General features: G+C 38.4%; 1 protein-coding gene across 5 annotated transcripts in view; it reads left to right on the top strand.

Annotated features, from left to right (window-relative positions):
* The window catches only part of tnr (tenascin R (restrictin, janusin)), a 159,982-nt gene that overhangs the window by 54,488 nt on the left and 81,910 nt on the right, over positions 1–23,584 (top strand). For all 5 annotated transcript variants that reach the window (XM_069511223.1, XM_069511226.1, XM_069511224.1 and 2 more), the window contains one exon: positions 15,277–15,330. In XM_069511223.1, the coding sequence (XP_069367324.1) occupies positions 15,277–15,330 (54 nt within the window). The remainder of the gene's footprint in view (positions 1–15,276; positions 15,331–23,584) is intronic.

Consider the following 23,584-nt stretch of genomic DNA (forward strand, 5'->3'; position numbering starts at 1 on the left):
TTCATTTCAAACTACTGACGTAGATCTTTCTCTCTGTTAAGCAGCATCAGTTGAGGTCTCTCTTTCCCCTTTGCCTTCACACTCACTCTCTGTCCCTTTCTTCTCTCATTCACTCCACCTTTTTTTCCTCTTAAGAAGACAAAGTCGAATGGCCCGATAGCATTTAATTGCTGTGGTTTTTATGTGGTCTGCTGAGAAGTAATAGCCACTCAGCACTTCTGTCCACAAGATAGATGCTGCCGATGCTTGTCTGGGAGTTGGTTGCGGCGTGGTAGCGCACCCAGCGGCTCGAGGAAGTGCAGGGGAAGTAATAAAAGAAAATGGTTCGCTGAGGGAGGAAAAAAAAAATCTCACAATGGCTTTCATTTCCTTATTGGAAACAAGTCACTCTGGGTCACGCACACAGACACAACACACATGCACAGATCCACACACACACTCAGAGACAGGGGTCAGAGAGGAGCAACAACTTGTTAGCAGCAACCATTCGCTGTGACCAGACCAGTAATGCAATCTGCTCCTGCTGTTGGACAGGCCACCTTATGGAATCAGTTTCAGGGTGACTGACTCAGAAATGGAAACAGCAGGAACTCAAAAGGATTGCTTGGATCTCTCCTGTATTTGAACATGCTGTGATAACAGTCTGGACACAAACCTCTTATTTTTTATTTTGGCTTAAAACCTTGAAAAACACATCTATGTCCATCACTGGGATTAGGTTTCTAATACAGTACATCACACAGAGACATAATATGGTTTTAATAAACTTTAAATCATTATTGAACATGCAGATAATAAATATAGTTCTGAATCTTGGACTGTAGCCTATGCTGTGGATGGACATTTCCTCTTGTTGTCCTGGTTATGGTGCAGCCATCTTGTGCTTCTGACGTCATTTGGAGCCAGAGCCGCTCAACCAGTCACTCACACACGCTCAGCTCTCAATCATGTAGTTTCACCCCGTTTTTATAGCATCAAATAACTGATTAACACCACTTGAACAAGCTACAACAAATATCACTGTGATAGGAACTAACTAAAAGGACCTATACCGCAGCCACGTACCAAGGGACGATCAAGATGAATTGGCTTCAGTTTTGGGGAGCCGCCCGGTCGTCCATCTTTATATTCAGTTCTCAAATCTTGATTTGAGCAAATCTTCAAGAAAGGAGGTGTGGGTGAAAGAAAATAAACCAAAATGGAAAACCAAGGATTCTTATTACGTACAGAGAGTTAATCTGTCTGTATGCACACTGACCTGTATCACTTTACTTTAAGTGTGTCGCTATTGAAAACTGTGAACAGATCCGTCTTGTTCACGTTGTACTGCGGCCATCACACATGTCAGCAGAACATGGCTTTATTCAAACTTTAGCTACCCTACATATGGAAAACATCATTAACGCCCTGATAGGTAATAAAGTATGGATCACAGCAAGTTATGTGATTACCTTAGAACTGAACCATGTCAGAAGTTCACCCAAGAGTTTAATTGCTATCTGTTTTGATTGGATTTTTTTTTTTGTCTCACCACATGATAGAAATTCAAAATCTGAGTCCATGAAAAAGCAATTACTTGCTTAACTGCTTAACTGTTAAGAGATTCTCATTATCTAGTTAGAACCATTCACGATTTCACCTCAAAGGACGCATTAATTTGCTTTATTTACTGTCGCACTGTGCAGTTTATTCCTCCTTAGAATATGAAACACTGAAAGGATTGGCATTTTTGATATTAGTCACAAACACATAACTCAAATCTGTCTTTTTGATAATAGCTAATGCCTGAAGCCACATTGTAAATCACTGCATCAAACAGTTAATAATACAATTCCAGGGAATGAAAAAGTAGACTCAGAACAGAAATGTGATGTTTGTCAAGCTAAATGTGACGTTTAGTACAACCTGACTGTTTAAAAATATACGTAAACCATTCATTTATCATTTCAAATCAATATTCTCACTGTGGTGTTAATGCATCACTGTCAATGCTGTCATCATCATTTGTGAGATACAAGAAAACCTATTACAGTTGTGTCACCCAAACAATCTTCAAATTACTAAAACTACTGTTCAACTGTTTCATCGTCAAAACTCTGTTGTTTACTAATGATACAGTTTGGGTTTTACGTTGACCGTACTCTGAGATTAATTATAGCTTTGCTCAAAGTAAAATCTACGTGGCATGGATGCTTAGATACACACAGGAGGAGATTAAATTATCCCAGTCAGCTTTTCAGTTATTCTCTCTCTCCCATAGTCAATCATTCACTCAATTAACAGCCAGCAGGCGGCTACTTTATCCAAGGCTACATTCAGACCCACTTCAGCCTTGCAGTAAAAATGCTGCCTCAAAACACAATCAAATGCATTCAAGCGCTCATTACTGGTGGATTAAATTGAATCAAGGATGCCACATTAATGCTGTTTACATTGCTAACTTTACTAGGAAAGATAAACCAACATCAACATTAAACCTGTCTCGCTTCATGAGGAGTCTCACTCTCAAATCTTGTGAGTTGGATTTTTGCAGGAGGATGAAGGTGGAAATGCGTGTGAGTTAGAGAGATGAGTATGAATTTCACTGAGAGAAAGTGTTGTGCCTAAATCTTTCTGATGTCGATAAAGCATTTTACTTTGATTACCGTCCCAACATTTAAGCCATAAACTGCAATGTTTTCTTAATTTAACTGTGTATTTATTTTAAGTTTCTGGCTGAACTACACCCACATCCACACAATAGAGTTATAAAAGTCAGATATTCACATCTTGCAAATGTGCCTTGTAATCCACACTCTGGTTTTTCACATGCTGGTGTTGCTATGGTCAGGGGAACAATTTAAGCATCCAAAGCCCTCAGTTGGGCCTACTTATCTATTTAGTGTAGGGTTACCGTAGTGACTTGGGGAGGAGGCAGCCATTTGTCCTGAGCTGGCAGCACAGCATCTATCCTACATGGAAAACAGCCCCTGGTGAAAATGACTTTCCATTACTCCTGACTCCATCGGTGAATTACGTTCCCTGCTGATAGGATAATTTGCTGCCTTACATATCCACCATTCTCCTTTTTTGGTGTGCAAGATAATGGAGGCATATAGTGTAACCTTGCAATGTAGAAATACCTCCCTAAAAATAGAATAATGTATTCATCCTTTTCTTAGATGTTTGGATGATGGATGGTATCCAGGGGAGCGGTGTGCTTCCACGGCCTCCATCTCAGGAACCTCACATATGAAACAATGCCATTTCACAGTAGTGTTCATGTCTTATTTGTCATGTTTTCTGTTTTTTTTCTCTGGATAATGGCAAAGCATTTCTGCGTAGTCAGCATCATGGAAGATATATTGACCATACCATTAGAATGCAATAAATGGGGGAGCGTGTTAGAGTGCTGTAGGGGAGAAGAGACTTGTGTCATTGCGTAACTCTCAAATCAATAGTCTCAAAACAAAGAATCATCTCTTATCAAGTTGAGCGCTCATAGCTATCTGTCATATGGTGTGTCAGTGTGTGTGTGTGTGCAGGGGCGTATGCGTGGCTTGTTCATTTAGCAGAGCACTGAGGCAGAATTTAGTGTCATAACAAAGCAAAGGAATCAATGCAGAAGCCCTCTTGTTCTCTGTTCTTACAAATATCGTTGAGGCAAGATGACAGCACAGAAACAGACAAGTTGAGCGAGTGAGTGTGAGCGAAGGAGAAGACAAAGAAAGACTCCACATTTTTCATCTGTTTGGATATTTTGAGTCTGAGTTCACTGTTAAATTGTTGGGTCAGTTTCATGCACAGAGATGTCTGGCTGACTGGGCCGGGTTGACATCACTTCCTGAGAAGGAAAACATCTGGAGACACACTGCAGAGGTTGTGTGCTACCCTCTGGGGTGTAATCGCATTTTCAAAATTTTTGCATCTTAGATTTGCCTTAGACAAAAAATTACATTTTGTGTGGTACCCATGTTTTTTCTAGGTACAATCCCAGATTTGTCTGTGATGAGGCTCAAGTTTGACCTAGAGATTAAGATTAAATTAAAAATTCTTTGTTATCCCACAATCATGCACACACAGCACTACATGCAAATGGGGAAATTTAACCTGTGCTTTTAACCCATCTCTGTGAACACAGCACATGGAACACAATACACACAGTGACCACAGCACCTGCGGAGCAGCTGTTGGGGCAGCAAGGTGCCTTGCTCAGGAGCACTTAAACAGTGGGGTAGGGAGAGTCCATGGATTTGCACCAGTGACCTTCCAGTCTGATCTGCCTCTTTTCAAACCACTAGTCCACTCCATAAGGAACAGGTCCCACCGAGATTTGAACTCGGATCGCTGGATTCTAACCATTACACCATGGAACCTTCATAGAGCACAATGGAATGGGTTAACAAACAAAGTGCTAGGTTCACAAATAGAGTGGATTATATGTATAGAAAAGTGCTGTCTGTTACTCCAGCTTCTTTCCTCTGTTCATAGACTTGTAACTCCTGTTCAGAGTGATGTAAGATCTTGTAGAATCTACGGATTCTGACAATGTCTGAACTGTGTATGTCGGTTGTAGATTTTAATAGAAAGATCTAGAAACATTTATTTTGATGCAGCCTCAGACCACAAGGGTTTAACTACCTGGCTCACTATATGGCAGTACTGTTTGCCAAAGTAAAACATGTATACCCGTGGTATTTAATATCATTAAAATACTCCTAATGTTATTTTAAGATTCACCACATCACAAAATCCTTTTCATACAAAGCATGCACTGTGATACTACAGCGAGCTCACACATTTGCCTCGTTCCTCACATTTCCTATAGACAGACAGATTGGCTGGAGAATACGAACCTGTATTCAAGCAGATGACTGTAAAAGGAATGAAAAGGTTCCTGGGAATCAATGAAACGTGCAAAGTTGAGTCACCGGTTTTGCTTGAATAACTGAGGTAATAGAAAAACTTTTATCAAAGCCCTCTCTCACTTTCCCGAATGCGGTGTTGCTCATCGGCAAGCAAGAGCCATCTCCTGAGATTATTGGAAAGTCTGCTGCTCAAAAGAAACATATATCATTTATATGCAGCACTCATACAGTCGAACATGCAACTTTTCTTTCTGTGGTACTTTGCAATCAGTTTAGGGATCAATCTATTTTACGCAGCGTTATGGGACTAATTCTGTTGTAGAAAAAAGCTTGAAACCACAAAATAAATAATTCACTACAGGTGTTACCGCGTGTAGATTTATTTGAGACCTTAAACTTGGTTATGGTCAGATGTAGATAAGAACATCAAACTGCAGCACAGAGATTTTACTAATTTCTCTCTCAGTTCTTCCACTACTATTTAGCTACTGTCTTCCCACCATCCTCTTTTCTTGTTTTCGTTTCTTTCTAGTGTAGCCACGGGAACATGTGTTTCTTTTTTACAATTATTTTCGTTAACAGAGAAATATGACTATTAATGTTAACTGTTGGGATATAAACTCTATTTTTTGTTTTTACAAATTGAAATTGAAAGCCACATATTGGCACTGACCTTGAAGCCAAAATTATTTTTGGTAATGAGTAAGAAATTCACCAGGAATAGCTTTATATGAGGTTTTTAGTTTAATGATCCTAATTTTAAATTCTGAGGCTCAAAACAGAAGAGTCAGTGCGATGTGAATCAGATAAAGGTACAATATCAGAAACAAGTATTCCGATACTGATGTTTAAAATATTAAATGCTGTATTATGTGTTGATAGGGGTGTTCACAGACACTGATACTTTCAATGCAGCTGTGTTTCATGATTGAGTCACACCTGGGTGACCACGAATTGAATTTTAGCCTGCCTACGAATTAATTTGGTATATTTATTAGTTTCTATTTGGATTTTTGCTGCCCAGATTCAAAAACATCCCAACGTTGGTTCCAATCTTGACAACAAAAATTATTTTATGTGAATTCTGATTTTACAAAAAAAGCAGTCACAGTATTAGCAATCATTATTTATACCCTCTTTTAAAATACCTTTTTTGAAAAGCATGGCCATTAAACAACACTTACAGCTTGAGCTTTTTTAATAAACCTTCCTGGGACCTAATTTATGAATGTCATGCCAGGATTTTGGTGGGTTTTAACATTTATACCTGCTCAACATGCAGAGTGCCTCCATCATTAAACCTGCATTCACATAGCTCTCAGCAAATATGACGCTTTTAATGCCTGCTCAGCTTCTTTTGCTTTTCTTGTTTTCTTTGCACCCCGGAATATTCTCTGATGTGTTACCACAGAGCCTCTAATGCTGAGAATCAGTGTGTTTCGGTGAGATGTGTTCTTCACATTGTTGTGTCTGCTCCAAGTGCTCTTTGCAAAAATGTCTCGAAATAGAGCAATGTCTTTGTGTCCACATGTAATCTGTGTGTCATTAAAAATAGAGCAATTATGTGGACTACTTAATACATCTATTTCACTTTTTGAACTCACATTCCAGTGCAGTTTTTGAGTTTTTACATTAATCTAATTATTATTATTATTATCAGCGAATAAAATAATCTTAGTTTGTTAATATTTAAAATATTTGTTTAATCCAATGCTCCAACTGTTATATATTTCAAGATTCCCTGTATGTGCCCAGTCAGGTTGTTTCCCTTGAGACATAAAGTGCTAACATAAATAAACATAAATGCACTGGCTTGTTATATCCTTTAGGTCCGTTTCGCTTATCATGTTCCCACTGGAGTGAGATTCAATAGAAATTGACTGAGCGGTGCTCTCCACCTCTCTCTCACGCTCCCTTCTCATCCTCCAGGATATGCATGGCGTGAGTGTGTGAGTGTGTGTGTGTGTGTGTGTGTGAGTAATATTTTCTGTGTAATTATGTGCATGAGTGGAGGAGATGGAGTGTATTACTGTGCTTGTGCAGCTTATGGTATCTTTTAACATTTAGGTATGTTTTATTCTATACATTTATATATCAACCCACAGCAACCACTGTGGATTGTCTTTTGCAACATGGCAGAAACGATGAAAGATTTAGTAATTTGAGCTTTTATGGTGAAATGTATTTTTCCAAGGCCTGTTTAAAGTTGTTTTATAAAATCTTCATTATGTGGCCACATGTGGCTGCCATTTATGAAAGTGATTAAAAGTAAAAAAAAAAAAAAAATTATAGAGCTGTCTTTAACTGTTGTTTTGTGTGTCACTGTGGTACGTTGTATTTATGTGTGGTTTCATTTGTTCACAATTGATCCATCTTGACAACATGTAGTCAACATGTCATTGCAGAGCTGCAGAACGAAGAGTTGACTGTTATGAAGTGTACAATAAAAGACTTGTGCAGCATATGAAGCACACATTAGCGACTGTAATGTTTCTGAGCAGGTCAGAGGATAGTAGACTCAGGACAAAAGGTTAATTTCAAAAAGGCGACAGAAAAAGACAGAAAGTCGTTCAGGTAATCAGTTGAAATCAAATAAACTGAGGAAAGGAGCAAGCAAAAGGAAAAAAAGAAAAAACAACAAGTCTGAGACTTGGAAAGCAATGAACAAATGAGGAAACAGGGGAATGTGTATATTTATTATACGACCTTGGCTGATAACAAATCCAGCGGCAGGTAAGTAATTGGAAGCTTGTGTGGATGAGGAAGCGAACGGGAGAGAAATGAGGGCAGCGACTGTAACAAGTAAAAATAAGACAACACTCACAACAGACGATGATTAACAGCATCTTATAGTTATATCATAACCAACAAGCTAACCCTGACCCCAACGTCGGCTGAGTGAATTCTGTTTTAAAAGGGTAGCTGGTATTTTTCATAGTGTGTTCAGAATGAGGGAGGTTCTTAAGTTGTGAGTAGTTTGACGTAGTTTGAAGGATGAAGCCGTCATATAAAGCTAATTTTTTCAGCCGTTAAATCTTCTCCAAGGCTCTTTGATCCTGATACAAACCCAAACTGAGGAACAAAGCCTATTAAATGTCACATTTGCACATCAAGCCCTACATTTTTATAATGTTGTGACTGTGAAAAGTAAATGTGGCATCTGGCAACTGAAATGACCAATACATCGACCTCAGTCTGCCATTTATACGTCATATCACATATTGAAGCCCTTTAGAGCAGAGACCCAAGAGCTTGAGAAGAAACACAAACATGAGAAGTTATTTCTTGAGTCCACTCAATGCCAAGACACATCATAGCCCTATGATACTCTGTAATTTGACAAATTGCTGACCTTTAGGTTTTAGTTGTTTTTTTGTATCATTTTAGCAGCTGGGTTTGTCTTGGTTACTTTAATAGGACCAAACATTTTGCCGGAGAGTTAATCTCCAGCTTCAGTGAAAAGGTTTAGTGCCATATATATATTCTCTGCCTGCATGGAAATGTGTCTTTCCCTACAGAGCACTTGTTGTGATTAAAAAGGGTTAAAGGCCCATGACAAAGACGGCTCATTTATGAGTAGATTCATACATGAATAGTGAATTACACATAAAATAAAATAAGCCTGAAATTATTATTTTTATGTATTTCTCCAGTAAAATGACAGACACTGAAATAAAAGATTGATTTAAAATATTTTTCTTTGCGCCATCTGTTTCAAATTCAGGGTGTGAAGGACATTTAAGTATTGATGTAGTTTTCCACCTGATCTGTGTCATGTTCACTTCAAACAATTGTCTCTTATAATCTTCCTGGCTACGTCAACTAATTTCACGAGTTTACTTTTACGTCTAGCACCTAAACTTCCATAGCAACTTTAGGACTATGGGGGTGACTGCAGTGTTAAGGGGTGGATTTTGCTTAATTTAAATAATTTCATGCTTAATCTACCAGAACTCTTTTAATTTAACAATATAATTGGATGAAGATATGTCTCCAACAAGCCTCATAAAGGATAACTCAGAATCATTGAAGATGTTGCCTTGGGTATTTTTACAGTTTCCAATAATGATATTGTAAATAAGCACCAAGGGATTTATTCAATAAATTAATTCAAGATGAGAGACATTTGGTACCTTGTGTAAATTTAATGGCAGTGCTACTTAATATGATTCAATAAATTGCTTATGCGACAGTTTTAAATGTATAATTATGAAGGTTGTTGCTTCATAGATTAATTTGAATCTTCCATTACCTCTGCACCTGTGTGCTTTCATATATTTATCTCCTCTCCAGGGCTTTTACTTTGTAACCTGCCACGCTAAAAGATTGATTAACGCTGTTTTAATTTGTGTTTATTTGTTTGACACGCAGATTCATCAGGTAGTCGATCTGCAGGCGATCTCTCCCACTCGTTCACTTGTTCAGCGTGTTCCATGTTGACTCTCTCTTATGCTGCCTGTCACCTCGTCTCCGATCCTGCGCCCGTCTCTCTCTTTCTGTCGCTGTGGGATCGATTACTGTCATAATTACCAGTCTAACACGAAGGCCCTGTGGTTCAGAGGGTTTACCCTACCACTGTGGGTATTTCTCTGGGTTTGTGTTGCATCCTTGTCGTGGAAGCAACATTTAGCATACTGACTTAAAGAAAAGATACAACAATTCTGGAGGAATCCCCAGTTTCATTCAAGGACGTTTCATTTCAGTTGCATTTTAGTTGCATGGTATCACTTCACCTGTGGCTCTGCCCTACAAATGATGAAGGAAAAAGACACTGCTAGCTAGTTTAAGCCAGTTTTTTCCTTCTACTGTTTGTACTGGTCACTCATAATGGATCGTGAATCTTCATCACCCTTTGCTTGTTTACGTAACCTGTAACTTCAACGTAACTTAAATACGTAACCTAACTTGTGAAAATAATATGCACCTTAATCGCATCAGGTAGATTTTTATCTGCAATAGTGATAACAACAACAACTCCCATGATCCCATGCTGTATCACAACATCATCAAACTAGGTCTTTTGTTATTGTTTTGATAGAGGGACCCCTAGTGGCCGATGACAGATCATTCAAATATGCACAAACGAATTATTCGTTTGTTGTCACAGTTTTACTGCAGGCACATTATAACTAAAGGTGTTCCTATGTCATCATGCCCATGCTTTATAGTTGTGTGGTATGACTGAACAATCATTACTTTCCAAAACCTTCCTGAACCCAGGCTTTTGTTAATCCAGACACTGCAACATTCCTCTCTGATTAATTCTCTGATTAATTAACTAAGGGTGTTTGCAGTGTGACCAATCAATGTGTCTTCTCCTGAGCTTAGTCACATTGATCCTGATCGATTTAGGTATTAGTTGGTGGTCTAACCTCATTAAGTACGTGACCTATAATGTGTGATGTAACGTCTCTGCTGTCGCTGAAACTTGATGGACGTGTATATCAAAATATTCAAATTTTCCTTGTGACTGAATGTGTCACACACGGTTGTAGTATTTCCATAGAAACTCATTTTTAAAACTGAATTTACTACAGTTTTACCTAATGCCTTTGAAACCTTCAAGCACCAGCAGTTGCCCTCTTGTAAATGTAGTTACCTCTGAATTTCATTTCTTGCTCTACAAAGATAACAAATGTCTAATTTTCAGCTGCCCTCACTCTCACTCACAGTGTCACTGGGGCTTCATTATTTTCCCTGACACAGTGGAGTTCTGGCTAAATAAAATCCTGTCTTTGAAACGCATTTATGTAAATACAACTGTTGAGTAATTATCTCAGTAAAAAGCAAAATTTGGTTTGTCCTGTTTTTCCCATCACTGTCATTATGGGTTATGGACACAACCCTTTTTATCATGTGAATAATTATTCATTGAATTTAATAATAATAAACATGAGGCATTCAAAGGTATTGAAGTCTCAAAGTAATTTCAGTGTCAAGACAATAAAACAAATGATTTTGCATTGCTTGTATTACTTCAGTTAATGTTTTTATAAAGATGTAAAGGTCAATGATACAATAGATTTTTGTCTGGAAAATTTATGAAAACAAATTCACTTTTAATTAGGCCCAAGATCTATGTTGTAATGTTTCTTTAAGGCAAGGTCATGCTGAAATTGAAAGTGTTTACACACAATGTCACCCATGTTTTTCTCTATTTCTCCTCTGAGATGAGGATAAGAGCAATTTTAAGTTTCATCTTTGCCCTATGACATTTTTTCCCTTTCATTATGTTCTGTGAGTAACGATATAAAATACTAACTTTTTCTTTTCCAGAGCCATATGTTGAAACCTGTTTGACGACACATTAACCGACTTTTCTCTTCTTGAGGAAAATTGTGGCTCAAAACCCATTTTTCATCGGCGTAAGGGGGACAAAGGGTTTTGGTGTGGCAGGTGATGAATGGTTAGTGGGAGAGAATCCATCTGCTGCATCAACACAACGGAAATGGGATCGTCCACTGATAAAAAGTAAAAAAGAAAAAGCACACTGAGACACAAACCTGATTCATACACCAGACCAACACACACTGTCGGGTACAATGGTCCTGTGAGTATGTGTGTGTGTGTGTGTACACGTATGTGAGAGAGGATGTATTTCAATCTGTGTCTCTGTCTCTTGATTTGTTTTTTGGGTTTGTCTCTTACACACACACACACACACACACTCACAAAACACAGGTATTCACAAATGGCTGTGTGCCATCCTGACTAAATACCAACAATCTATCATCTGAGATATTTCATACTTCCTCAATTCAATAAGCCAATGTGATTTATGTAGTGGCTCCAGCAGCTTTGGTATAGAATTATGTAGAGGTTTAGGAGTAGTGACAATAATATGCATTAAGTTTTTAGTTCTTCTTTAGATTTATGTGCCCGCTAACAAAAACAAAAAGTTCAGACTTTTAAACAACTCTCTTTCTAAGTGTAAGGTTTGGGAGTTGCATTACCATATACACAATTAAACTATTTCAAATTGAAAATGGTTCTGGGACTGCACTGTTAAGCTTTACTCCCTCCACTCAACAATGGTTTGCTAACTTAAAGTTCACAGAACTTCACATTTACCTGATGGAGGATGACACCGTAAATCACATGACCTTAAATCTTAGTTTAGTACAGTTACACACATGCACCAATATCTCACATTACAATTAGGTTGTTATGTTTCGGTATTCAACTAACAACTTGTCAGCTCCAGTACAACCATATTTCAGTTGGGGTATCTTGTGTGCAGCAGGTAGAAATGAAAAATAAAAAACTGGATGTGGCACTTGACGATGACACCGGGGTCTCCCACACACAGCCAGAGATGAACAGATTGCTTTTAAGTATTTTTTACTTTACTTAAACCGAGAGCAAACATAAATTCCAAACCAACTTCAACTTGTCCAGCCGTTTCTGCTGGTGCTGATTAATCCTCTGGTCCAGATCGAGGTGCCCCCACACTGGAGACAAAAGGGGAAAGAACAATGATAAGGTTGCCTTGAGCCACGGAGCATATTTTTCTGTGTGATAAAACTTTTCTGAATGGTTGAATTTTAATGGACTTCAATACAACAAAGGAATAAATTGCTGTTAACTTTCACTCTAACCCTTAACATGATAATGAAACAGCTTTTGATTCAGTGTCATGGTTCTTCCTATTCGTTATTGCCACAGATGTCTGCTCTGTGTATGAACCCCTTAACCAAAAGCATTCAGAAAAACAGGTGGGTTAAAGTTTTTATAATAAAATAATACGAACATAAACTTGCACTATATGCAGATGTATAGACATATGTAATTCATTATATGCAACATTAGACAGAATCACAAATGATGTTTTCCTTTACTTTAATTGGCACAAAAATGAAGTGAGAATGGAAAATATGTTACATGCAGTATTATAATTTAATGCACATTTTGGAATAGTTGGGCATCTGGAAGGACATAAATTACCTTTGAGAATATCTTTCAAATACCTACAAAAGGAAGGCCATATCTTTTTGTGGATTCTGAGAATTACAGCTCTCAAGCAAACGAGAAGCTAGAGAAAAATTGGAACCACTTCAGACAAACAAGAAGGAGAATGTTCAATGTCGGCATTAATGAAAAGTTCTTAAAAATGATGGGCTCTCTTTAAATTAAGCTGAAATATTTAACGGATCATGCTTGAAGAAGACGGTCCAATGTAAAAATAGACTTTCATAGCAATTGCGGTTCTCCTTTTAGAATAAAATATCAAAGCATAACCATTTATTCTGTCTTTTCTTTATTTAAAATCAGCACCTTCCACCTTCCACATCTACTGGTTGGAACCCCTTGTCTATTATAACAAGACTGGACATCGAATGATAGCAATAGGGACTGTGAAACAAGTTAGCAACAGGGGACCATAAATCCCTGTGGCCTACTCCTCCACAACATAATGTGTAATTTGTCAGAATTGAAAGACTTCAGAACAACTGTTTGCCAAAACTATGATTTCCATGCCCATATTTATTTTATAAGAACACTAAAGTTCCATCTGTAATGCATCATCTCCAACTGTCTTTCTTCAGTTATCGTTTGGTTAGGCTCCAAGATGGAGGAATGCAGATTATTTATGATACACATTTATTTCTGTCTTACGTCTTTTATTTATGCACAGGGTTTTTTGTGATAACAGCATTCTTCAATGCCTGCTGGGCAGGGTCTGAACAGAGGGAACATGATATGATATGATGAAAAGCTTGCCTTGGTTCTGGTCTCACAACTATAAACCAGCGTGAGTAATCAGGATCATCTATAACTTTCTCCTCACTCAGTGGAACAGTGCACAGGACTAATACAAAACGTCTGTGGACTTTTGTTTGTGTGCATAGTAATGCCAACCATTTTTAATTGTCTAATCTGTTGTCCGTGAGATAATTCCTGTCTGTGAATACTATAATATAATTTTTAAACGCACACACTTACAGATTTTAAAAGTGTTTTCCCACTATAGGACTAATAAAGATTTCTTGAGATTTTCAAAGTAAAATTGTGTGATGTAAAAAATGATGCGACTATTCTTGTGGAATAGCAATTGTTCATTCAGACGAGATATCATGGTCAAGGTTTGCTGATTTCATTGCAACATGATTTAACACAGGACTGTCCTTGCATATTCTTTTTATTTCAATTCTTGGTATCACGCTACAAGAAACTCTACCTGTTGGTGATTTATGAGAGTTGAGATTTTGGCTACCACCTAGGTGGAAAAATAACAACTTGTATGTTGGAGATGACCAGTCCAGATCCTCTAATATCATTGTACTGCCTTCAAATATTTCCTTTTCAAGTATACTGGAGAGAAAAATAGAGCTTCAAAGGCAATGGGTTTTGGAAATAAATTCCCTGTGTGGATGGGAACTCAACTTCAAGTACATGCTAATGTTGCCCTGGGTCTGCTGGTGGGTTTGTTTTATCAATAACTTGTTATACATAGATTATCTTCTTGTGGTAAAAAGATTTAATTTATTTAGGAGAAGTCATTGTCAAACAGTTTACCTTGGATTTATAATGGGCTTAATTGAGTCTACAATTTAAATAATAATAGGCCTCCTACTCGTTACAAATCATAGTATGGAATTATACAAAATGCAAAAATAAATACATTTAAATGTTCAATATGTCAACAGTCTATATTAACATTTTGGTTTCCTGTAAAAAGAGCACAAACAGAGAAGACTGGCCCTCCTGCTATGTTTAAATAACTAACAGCGAAGACCAGTTCCATTGTTTATTTAATCACCCTTCTTCGCTGGACGACTTTCATTTTTATAGAATTTGCGATTCCTCTGAGCGGAAAACAACCCAGTCAGCAAAGCATGTCATTTTATTACTCAGAGGGTGAGCGAGACACCCTCAAGAGCAAACACGGCTCGGTTTTGGGTTTGAGTGAGTGTGCCTCAGGAGGTGTGCTGTAACACAACTCCCTTTTCTCCGTGTTGATAGAAGAGCCTCGATATGTTCCCGTTCTTTCACAGCAGGGGGGATGTGTATGTACTTCTGTCTGTGTGTGTGTGTGCCTCTAGTTTCCCTGCAGTGCCCCGTTGTTCCCCAGTGAGCCTCTGGCAGCAGCGCTACTTTGCTCTGTGACTATAAGCACAAATTTACATTGCTAATTTACAACAACATCCTCATGCTTAAGGATAAGCACGCTGCCCGACCATAAGGGATGGAGACGACTTGAGAAGGACCAAATGTGTGTTTCTACCTGTGTGTTTGTGTTATGCTGTGTGTGGGAGTAAATAAACACTTCTGCTATATTAGATGTGCTACAGAATGTGTGTCTCTACAACCAAAAGATTTGCATTTCAAATTATTTCGAGGCAATGCTAAACTCTTAAGTCAGTGAGAAGGCTATTCAAATGTGTAATTGGTGTAATGCTAATTCAATCCCTCTCTCTCTCATGGACAGGTGCAGAGTCACAGAGAGCCTGGCAACACGAGAACAAAGTACTCACAGAAAAAGGTACTAGCCCCGCACACACAAACGCAGACACTCTGCTACATGTAGAGACACATTAATGAACATCCATGTTCTTCCCTCTGGCTATTGTGTAATGTTCAATTTAATGCTCTAATGTTTCATAATGACTGCTTTATGTGCACAAGCTTATTGTGCATCTATCAACCTGAAGCACATCTAATCAGACAATTAGCCCTCATCTTGGGCCTAATATCCATGTTTGTATTCATCACCTTATCTGGTTTTCTAAAAGGAACACAAATAGATTGTCACTTCTCTAACACACACACTCCTTAAACTGCCTTTCACTTACAAACTGGAGATTCTCCTGGTCAGACACGTTCACAAGATCAGGAACATTCAGTGGAGGGGTGGTGTCTGGGTAGAGCATGAAAGAGGCAAGAAAAGATGCGTTAAATCTGCTGCGGGAAGCAAAGTGATATTGTTTACAATGCATCAACACTGGCGTCAGCGCTTATCACCCAAACCCTCTCAAATCTCAATGCCTTTTAATGTTGAAGTCTTCATCTGCATTTTCTACGTGTGTGCCTCCTCTTTTCCTCCCTGAAATATTTGTATTCCTCCAGTTTCATGTCCGACGTGTGTTATAAACATCATCAACACGCCCACTCGCCCGTTGTGAAAAAGATTTTTTTAGTTTCCCATGCAACCAATTGATAATTTTAATCAACTAACATACTCTGCTTGATTACAGCCCTGTTTTAAATTGCAGGAAGTTTGGAGTAAATGTTTCGTGCTGGGTGTTAATAGCTGCGTGTCACTGTTTGTATAATGTGGTGTGTGGGAGTAGTAAACATTGCTACCCTGTTAGAGCTGCTCTGAAAGCATGTGAGTCATCAAAATTAACACTGGCACAAAATAAAGGAACCATTTCCACCTGCTCAGACCACCTGCTATCAGAATCACGCATGCAAAGAAGAAGAACACTAAACCCTCTGTCATCTTGATATACATTTTACATTCACTGTACGTTCACTCTATCGCACATAAAATAAAATAAAACTGCTGTAATTAGGAGAGACTGTCCTGGGTTCGATAACTTTAATGGGTTATTCATGTTCCAGCATTAGCATCGATACGTGCATTTCATCTGCACTCACTGATTTGGGAATATGCAGCACTGCTCTGCCTAATTACACATGGGTTAAACAGATTGGGTATCTTCATCTGTTAATTAAATTTTCAGCCCTGGGATCTGAAAAAATAGGTGCATGACCCCGCTGTGCTTATTTACACCCCAGACTGGTGAGATATCTGTCACAGATTTCAGTATAGAGTGTATATTGAGGTGTCCTCAATATCCCAAACCCCCCAAACATCATTTTCTCTGGATAATGAAAGTAAAGCTTTTAGTTGTATCAACAGGATTATTGTGAGGAGCTCTCAGTTAATGCTCCATGACCACTGCTTTTTACAGCCTTTGCAGAGGGGACATTATTGTATGCATATTAATGACTACATTTAATGCAACCTTCACCAAGTTCAAAAAATGTCCACAGATAATACAAAAAAAAAAAAATGCAGGTTATTGCAGTGTATTGTAATATTGTAATTGTAATAGTGAAATGAATTGATGATGTGAGATGCTCTACATTATTCATTTTTATGAGCTGTTTCATTGCATCCAACCCACGATCCTCTGTACTCGTGAATCATTAGATGTGAGTTGTACGTGGACATTTGAGCTGGTTTGTCTGCTTCATATCGTATGGTTTTCTCTTGAATATGAGGTCAACACCAGAAACGACATCGTCATTCTGTGCTGTGGTGTCTCTGCAAAAATATGGCACATTTATTATCCGCAGAGGAGACTTTAGTCTTGGAGCGAACAAAGGATGCTGTTGTGGGACAAAGTATCTTCATCATCTTAATGGAATACTCAGAGCCTGTTGATAGCAGCAGCAGAGCAAGAGAGAGAGAGAGAGAGAGAGAAAGGGGAATTGCAAAGACGTAGAGTAATAATTGAGATAAACAGAGAAAACAAAATTGAGGAAGTGATATTGACTGCCAGTTTGTCACTGTTGTTGTTCTAATTCCATTGCTTCCACTGATTCAATTGTTGTGTTGCCCCTGCAGTCATTAAAAATGAGAAGGCCAGCCCTCTGCAGCACTAGTCACAGTTTGGCATCTATCAACCTACTTAACATTATGTGGTCAAGCATGTAAAAGATGTTGTGTTGAACTAGCCCGCATTAATGACATGAGAATATGGCTCCAGATGAAACACCACCTCACGTCTCTCGTGTGACATCATGAGGAAGCAGGTGCAAATGTTTAAAAATTAAACATGTTTGATACTTATTGGAGTGGCCCCAATGATTCTGCTGTGGTTAAAGAGTGGCCCCTCAGATAATCTGGGCTCAACACCGGTACCGACCAAGGTTCTAGAAGAGATTTATTTAAATCTGTGTTAAATCAGCCTGAAGTTCGTGTAGTCTGAGGGCCAGCCTAAGCTTTTCTGATTGATCTTAGCTTCTGGCTAATAGCAGAATGAACGCATCTGTAGTAAAATAACAAAAATATTGTAACAGGTTATTGGATAAGAAGCTGAATGTCAGGAGCATAAGAAGGCAAAACACAAATACTGAGTGAGTACCAAAAGCAGGGCAGAGGAAGAATCAGCTTTTAGGTGCAGGTGAGTGACAACAGTAGAAGCCTTCAAGCTTATGTTTCTAATGGGGATTATGGTCCGTTTGCCTGTGTCAATTCTGATTATAGCAGCGGTGCCAGTAGACAGTGTTGCATCCAGAAGGAGAGCAGACACACACGCACACACACACACACACACACACACACACACTGCTTATTCCAAAGAGGAGTGTTCAACACATGCAGTGTTCTCACATCAATGCATCTGGTCAGACATCAGAAGTATGTAAATCCAACACAGAGATGGATTCAGTGCTTAGAGAAGAGTGCAGCTACAATGTCAGTGTGTAAATCTGACAGAGACTTTACTGTCACACATAGTCAATCAAACTGCTACGTTGTGGCAGCAGTGTTAGAGTGTAGTGTGGTGCTTCGTCACTACAGGGAGAAAACATTGTGAATAACACAGAAAATGATATGCAACACAACTCCACAGAAGACTATAAACTTCAATACAAGGACAGACGCACCCTGGAGAGCTACTTAAAAATCTCTAATCTAAAAGAATTTCACATTCCACTGAAAACAGTTGTATCAACCTCGTTCATCTGAGGAGTTAGAGTAGAAGGATGTTTCTGATGTTTGCGTTTGAGACAGCTTTTGGGATATGATGGATCATGAATCTTGTTTCGACTGTTTTGTTTTGATTTTTAAATCTTATTCGTTATTACACATTTTTTCTGTTCAGATGAGCTAAAAGATAATCTGTGAATTATCCTGAAAAATCTTATCCTGTTGCATTCCGTTTTAACAGATTTTGATTGATCCTGTGGCAGCAAAATAACCTGCTATGTACAAATTAAACACTGAAAAATAATATGCACCTTTAAGTATTTCCTTATACATGCAAACAGTCGAGGGAAAAAAAAAATCAAAGATGAGATTAGGTGGCTGCATGTGAAAGGATATTTACTGGCTATGGGAGTTTAAAGAGACTTTTAAAAGCTCCAACTGAAAATACAGACATGAGCAAATATAAGTTAGACAGTATACATTAGTTTAGGAGATACTAAATGATCCCTTAATGAAGCAGACCTGTTGTCCGATATAAATCAGGATTACTCAGAAACTACTCAACAGATATCCATGAAATACCAGTTTTGCAGGAAGGCGATCGGGTGGACCTAGTTTTCTTCTCGTTTTTTAAACTTTAAAAATGTGTCTGGAAGTGTAGCAAAAAAAACATAGCAGCACCTGCATTGGAGTCTCCCTGTCCACTTAAGCTTTGTTACCCAGGTGACAATACAACCAAACCATCCACTTTTTCTACAAACAAGTTCCACTCCAAGAGCTGTCTTATAATCACTTGGAAAAAATAACTTTTTCAATAGACATTGCTTTTTATTTATAGCTGTTCCCTTACTGTTGAGATTTAATTCCATCTCTACTTTTGCTCGGTTCAGACGTTAGCTCCAGAAAACTGTCAGAGTAGTCTGTCACTGTGACAGGCTCTCTGCTAATGAACTGGACCTTTGTATCTCCACCTCACCAGGCTATTCCTGGAGCTGATAGCATCGCAGCCTGATGTCTCGGTACAGAGATGCAACTGAGATAACCCATTCAATCTGACCTCACCTCCCTCTGTACTAGAATCTTTGTCAATTCGCCCCTGTGCTAGCTCCATCAATACTGGATGTTTAACAGTACGACCCAACCTCTTAAACATGAGCTTTCCTCTAAAATATTTATTGTGCTGCCTGAGTTATTTTCTCTAGTGTGTTTATGTCCAGGTTTCATGAATACTGTCTTTACTAGTATTGTAGCTTTCAGTATATGTGAACAAACTGGTACTACTCTTTTTCAGTGTCTTTAAAATTAGAAACAATATACTTGTACAGAATAAGTTCTGGAAAAGTCTGAAAATAAATTTAGAAAGTTTACAAAAACCTCAGAAAAGTAAAAGTCAGATTGAACAATGCAGAGATGACGATGAACACAGATGACAAGAACACTTCCCTTTGTATAGGTTGTACAATTCTCATCGCAGGGAACATGTAGCTTTTAAACACAACCAAAAGAAAACATCTAAATTACATTGCAATCACAACCACAATAAACCCATCACAGACATCACATCATCATTCACTACCTTCAACTAACTTTTTATAAGAGTTTGACTTGATCTCATTAGACAAGTGTTTCAAAGAGCCCTGATGGAGAAAGCTTAATAGTCCGTAGTCGTCTGTCTGGACTCTAAAATGACCAGAGCAGTGCTGCCTGGGGATTTCTCACTGTGCTTGAGCTCATAGGGGCTTAAAAGCTCAAATACAGCTCGGCGTTAGTCCAAAATGAGTCTTAAAGGTAATGAATAACATTTCTAGATGAGTCCATCATTGCACCAGGTGCCAGTGAAGTCACGGCAACAGCCAGTCGTCAATGAGAGCAAGCTTTCTGACAATCTCGGGTTAAATCCACTCTCCAAGATGGATGAATCCTCCATATATGTGATGATAAGTAGAAATGCATTAAATCCAACAGATTCTTCAAACACTGGAACCCACAGACTAAACCTGAAGAAAGTCAATAGTGTATTTGATTGACAAAGGTCTTGATCAATCACATTACTTATCTACGTTTCATGACTAAAACTCTTCATATCATCCCAGTTATTAAGGCCTGACCAAATCTCAGTTTGATACTTATTCAGTAATAAGTCTTTCCAATTGTAGCTTGATCAATAATTAGCATTTTCATTGTGACACTTGCATCTTTGGTTGCAATATTGTGGCAGCTCCAGGGAAAATATGTTGAGATAAAAATAATTATTCTAGCAAAATAAACTGTAAGCAACATATTTCATCCATCATTCATCAACTAATTCTTCACTTTATGTTACAGACAGGTAATATTTGTGTCATTCCAGTGAAAATATTCACCATTAGTCCCATTACAGCCAGTAAGTGGTTTAAATGTTGTTTCTGATCAGTGTATGGTACCTACATAAAACACATCAAACAGCCTGTCAGGTTGTGACGCTCTTTTTGTCCTCTGCCACCCTATCCCTCTTCTTTCACTGACATCTCCGCCCCTGTCTTTTTACTCAGGCGTGACCGGAAACAAAAGAGAAAAGGACAAAAAAAAATCAAAAACCTGCCATTTGTCACCTCATGAACTGCTGTTTTCTGCTGCTCCCTCTCCCTCCCTGTCGAGGAGGCCGCTTCCCTCGTTTCATCTTCCCCTTTCAAAGGCTTCTGTTTGTTGAGGGACAGAAGTGACAACACAGCCTCCTGTACCTTTCATACACAGTAAACAAGTGAAAAAACGTCACCGTCCTCCCACCTGTGCTATCTGTTTCTTCTCCCTCCTCTATGATGTGGATGTGGGTTGAAATGACACACAAAATGTAGAACTGTAACAGTCCAATACCATAAGCTGTGCGGAGACGATAAAGCCAACTCAGAGGGATCAGAAGGATTGACACGTTCCTCTGTTGGTGCTGTCTGTCTGATGCCACCGTTGCAACGGAAGAAGTGCTCCCGGCGCTCAGCGGGCATTGTATTCAATTACTAAATAAACAGCTCAATAGCATAGAAACACAATGTGCTGTTATTTTAAAGCCTGTGCAGCATTATTTTTATTGACAGGAATAATTACATTTATCGCTTCTGTTTGTCGTGACATTTTGTCACGCTGATGGAAACCTGTTTCTAAATCTGGTGTTAAAATAGGGGAATATAAATAATACAGTACAGATATAATAATGTTTAACCTTTTACACATGTTTGGACAATATTATTAATGATTTTTGTGAATGCTACCAGCCATTAAAGATTTTATTTGAATTAATTTCCTCTAAAATTTGCCATCAGCCAGCCAATCTTCTTGTACTTGGCATGCCTCTTCTTATCTTTTTCATGAGAATTTTTGGTGTTTGTCAACATTAAGTCAAACTCAAACCACAAAAAGAAAAAGAAGCAGCGCTGAGGGAAAATTTAGGGTAGGTAACCTGTTTTGAATATAAATTTTCACATCTGAAAGTCTGACACCAAGGTCCCAACAAGAGTTGTCTTTGTTACATTATTTATATTTGATACAGTTAGTTTTCGTTTCACATTTCACTTTATAGGGAGCGCACTAAACTGCTCCATACGAAGGTCCAGGTACCTGTGAAAGTCCCCTGAGAAAACCTAGGTCTCTGCAAATCGTCCAGGCATCATTTCGAGACTTGGGGAAATCTGGCCCATGAATTTGACCAATCACAGGGCAGTTCAGAGAAAGGATGCTCTTATTGGCTATTCTATTAAGCATCCATGCAAGACTTACCCGTGCAAGACTTACCCATGAATAAATGGTGGAAAATCCTGCAGGAAAGGTCCCTATTACAGCGATGGCCACAACTGCCGAAGCAACCCAAAAAAGATCCCTGAATAATCGGAAAATAAAAGTGGACATTAAACACTATAAAAAAGGCATGATCATGCCACGTGTGCATATAAGGCTTATGCTTGTGGCTCAGGACAGGCTCTATCTAAAACGCACTATGGGAGACTCAATAATCAAACATTTTTCTAGCTATCTGACCTACCCCAGCTTTAAGGCTTCAAATATGAACATGTATATAAAAATATAAACATATACCTCAGTTTGTTTTGCTCTGAGCTGAATGTAATTGAAAATCAAGCAACTTAAGGTTTACTTAACTTGCACTTTCTGGCTTTATGTTTTTTATTTAAATATTCTTTTGTCCACTCTTAAAATGACCAGCAGGCATCTCTGAAATAGAAAATGAGTTCGCTAAAAGCCATGCATTGTGTCAGAATAGAATAGAGGAGCGGTGGGTATTCAGCTGCAGCAGACAGTGAGAGAGAGAGAGAGAGAGAAAAACTATTCAATTCCTCCTGACTCATAGCTGGCTGAATTCAAAAAGGACTTAAGCATTTTCCTCCACTCTCGACATTTTTACTGTCCTCTCACGCTCTTTCATCCGTCTGTTCTGTCCTCTGTGCTCTTTTTCTAGATCTCTCTCGTCTTTTCTGTCTTTTCCCTCTGGTCGCCTTTCATCTCATTTAGTCTCTCCCACTTTTGACTCAGTCCTTTTCTTCCCATGCTGTCTCTTTGACTGTCTGTCATTCTGAATGCTGCTTTTTGTATCCGGTCCCTTTTTCCCCCGTCATCATTCCTCATTTTAACTTTAATAAGCAAATTGAAGAAGTGTTGTGTAGCCTCTGCTGAGGCTAAACAAACAAAGTGAGTGAAGAAGTTGTTCAAATTATTATGAGCCCTAGATCATTTGAGTTTAAGCTAGAGAAATTTGAATACTCTCTCAAGATCAGCCTTGGACATGTTTTGTTGTTATGTTGTTTTTTGATTGTCACCTATGGTACAAACCTTAAGAGAATTAATCAGCAAACCAACAGTTGTTTACTCTTTACTACCAAAAAAGCACCCAGACCGCAAATTGCAATTGAAAAAGGCAGGAAACCTCAAACTTCTTTTAATTGGTTTAATTGGTTGCCCTTGTCATTTTTTTTGTCGTCTCTCACAGATCGAGGCCAGAGGCTCAATGTGTAAGATTCTCTTCTAACACCTTTACTTTAGGATGGTTGTCAAGCATTACATTCACTAGAGGGCCACGCAGAAACAAGAG

This window comes from Paralichthys olivaceus, chromosome 16 (assembly GCF_024713975.1).
Source record: "Paralichthys olivaceus isolate ysfri-2021 chromosome 16, ASM2471397v2, whole genome shotgun sequence".
Taxonomy (NCBI): Eukaryota; Metazoa; Chordata; class Actinopteri; order Pleuronectiformes; family Paralichthyidae; genus Paralichthys; species Paralichthys olivaceus.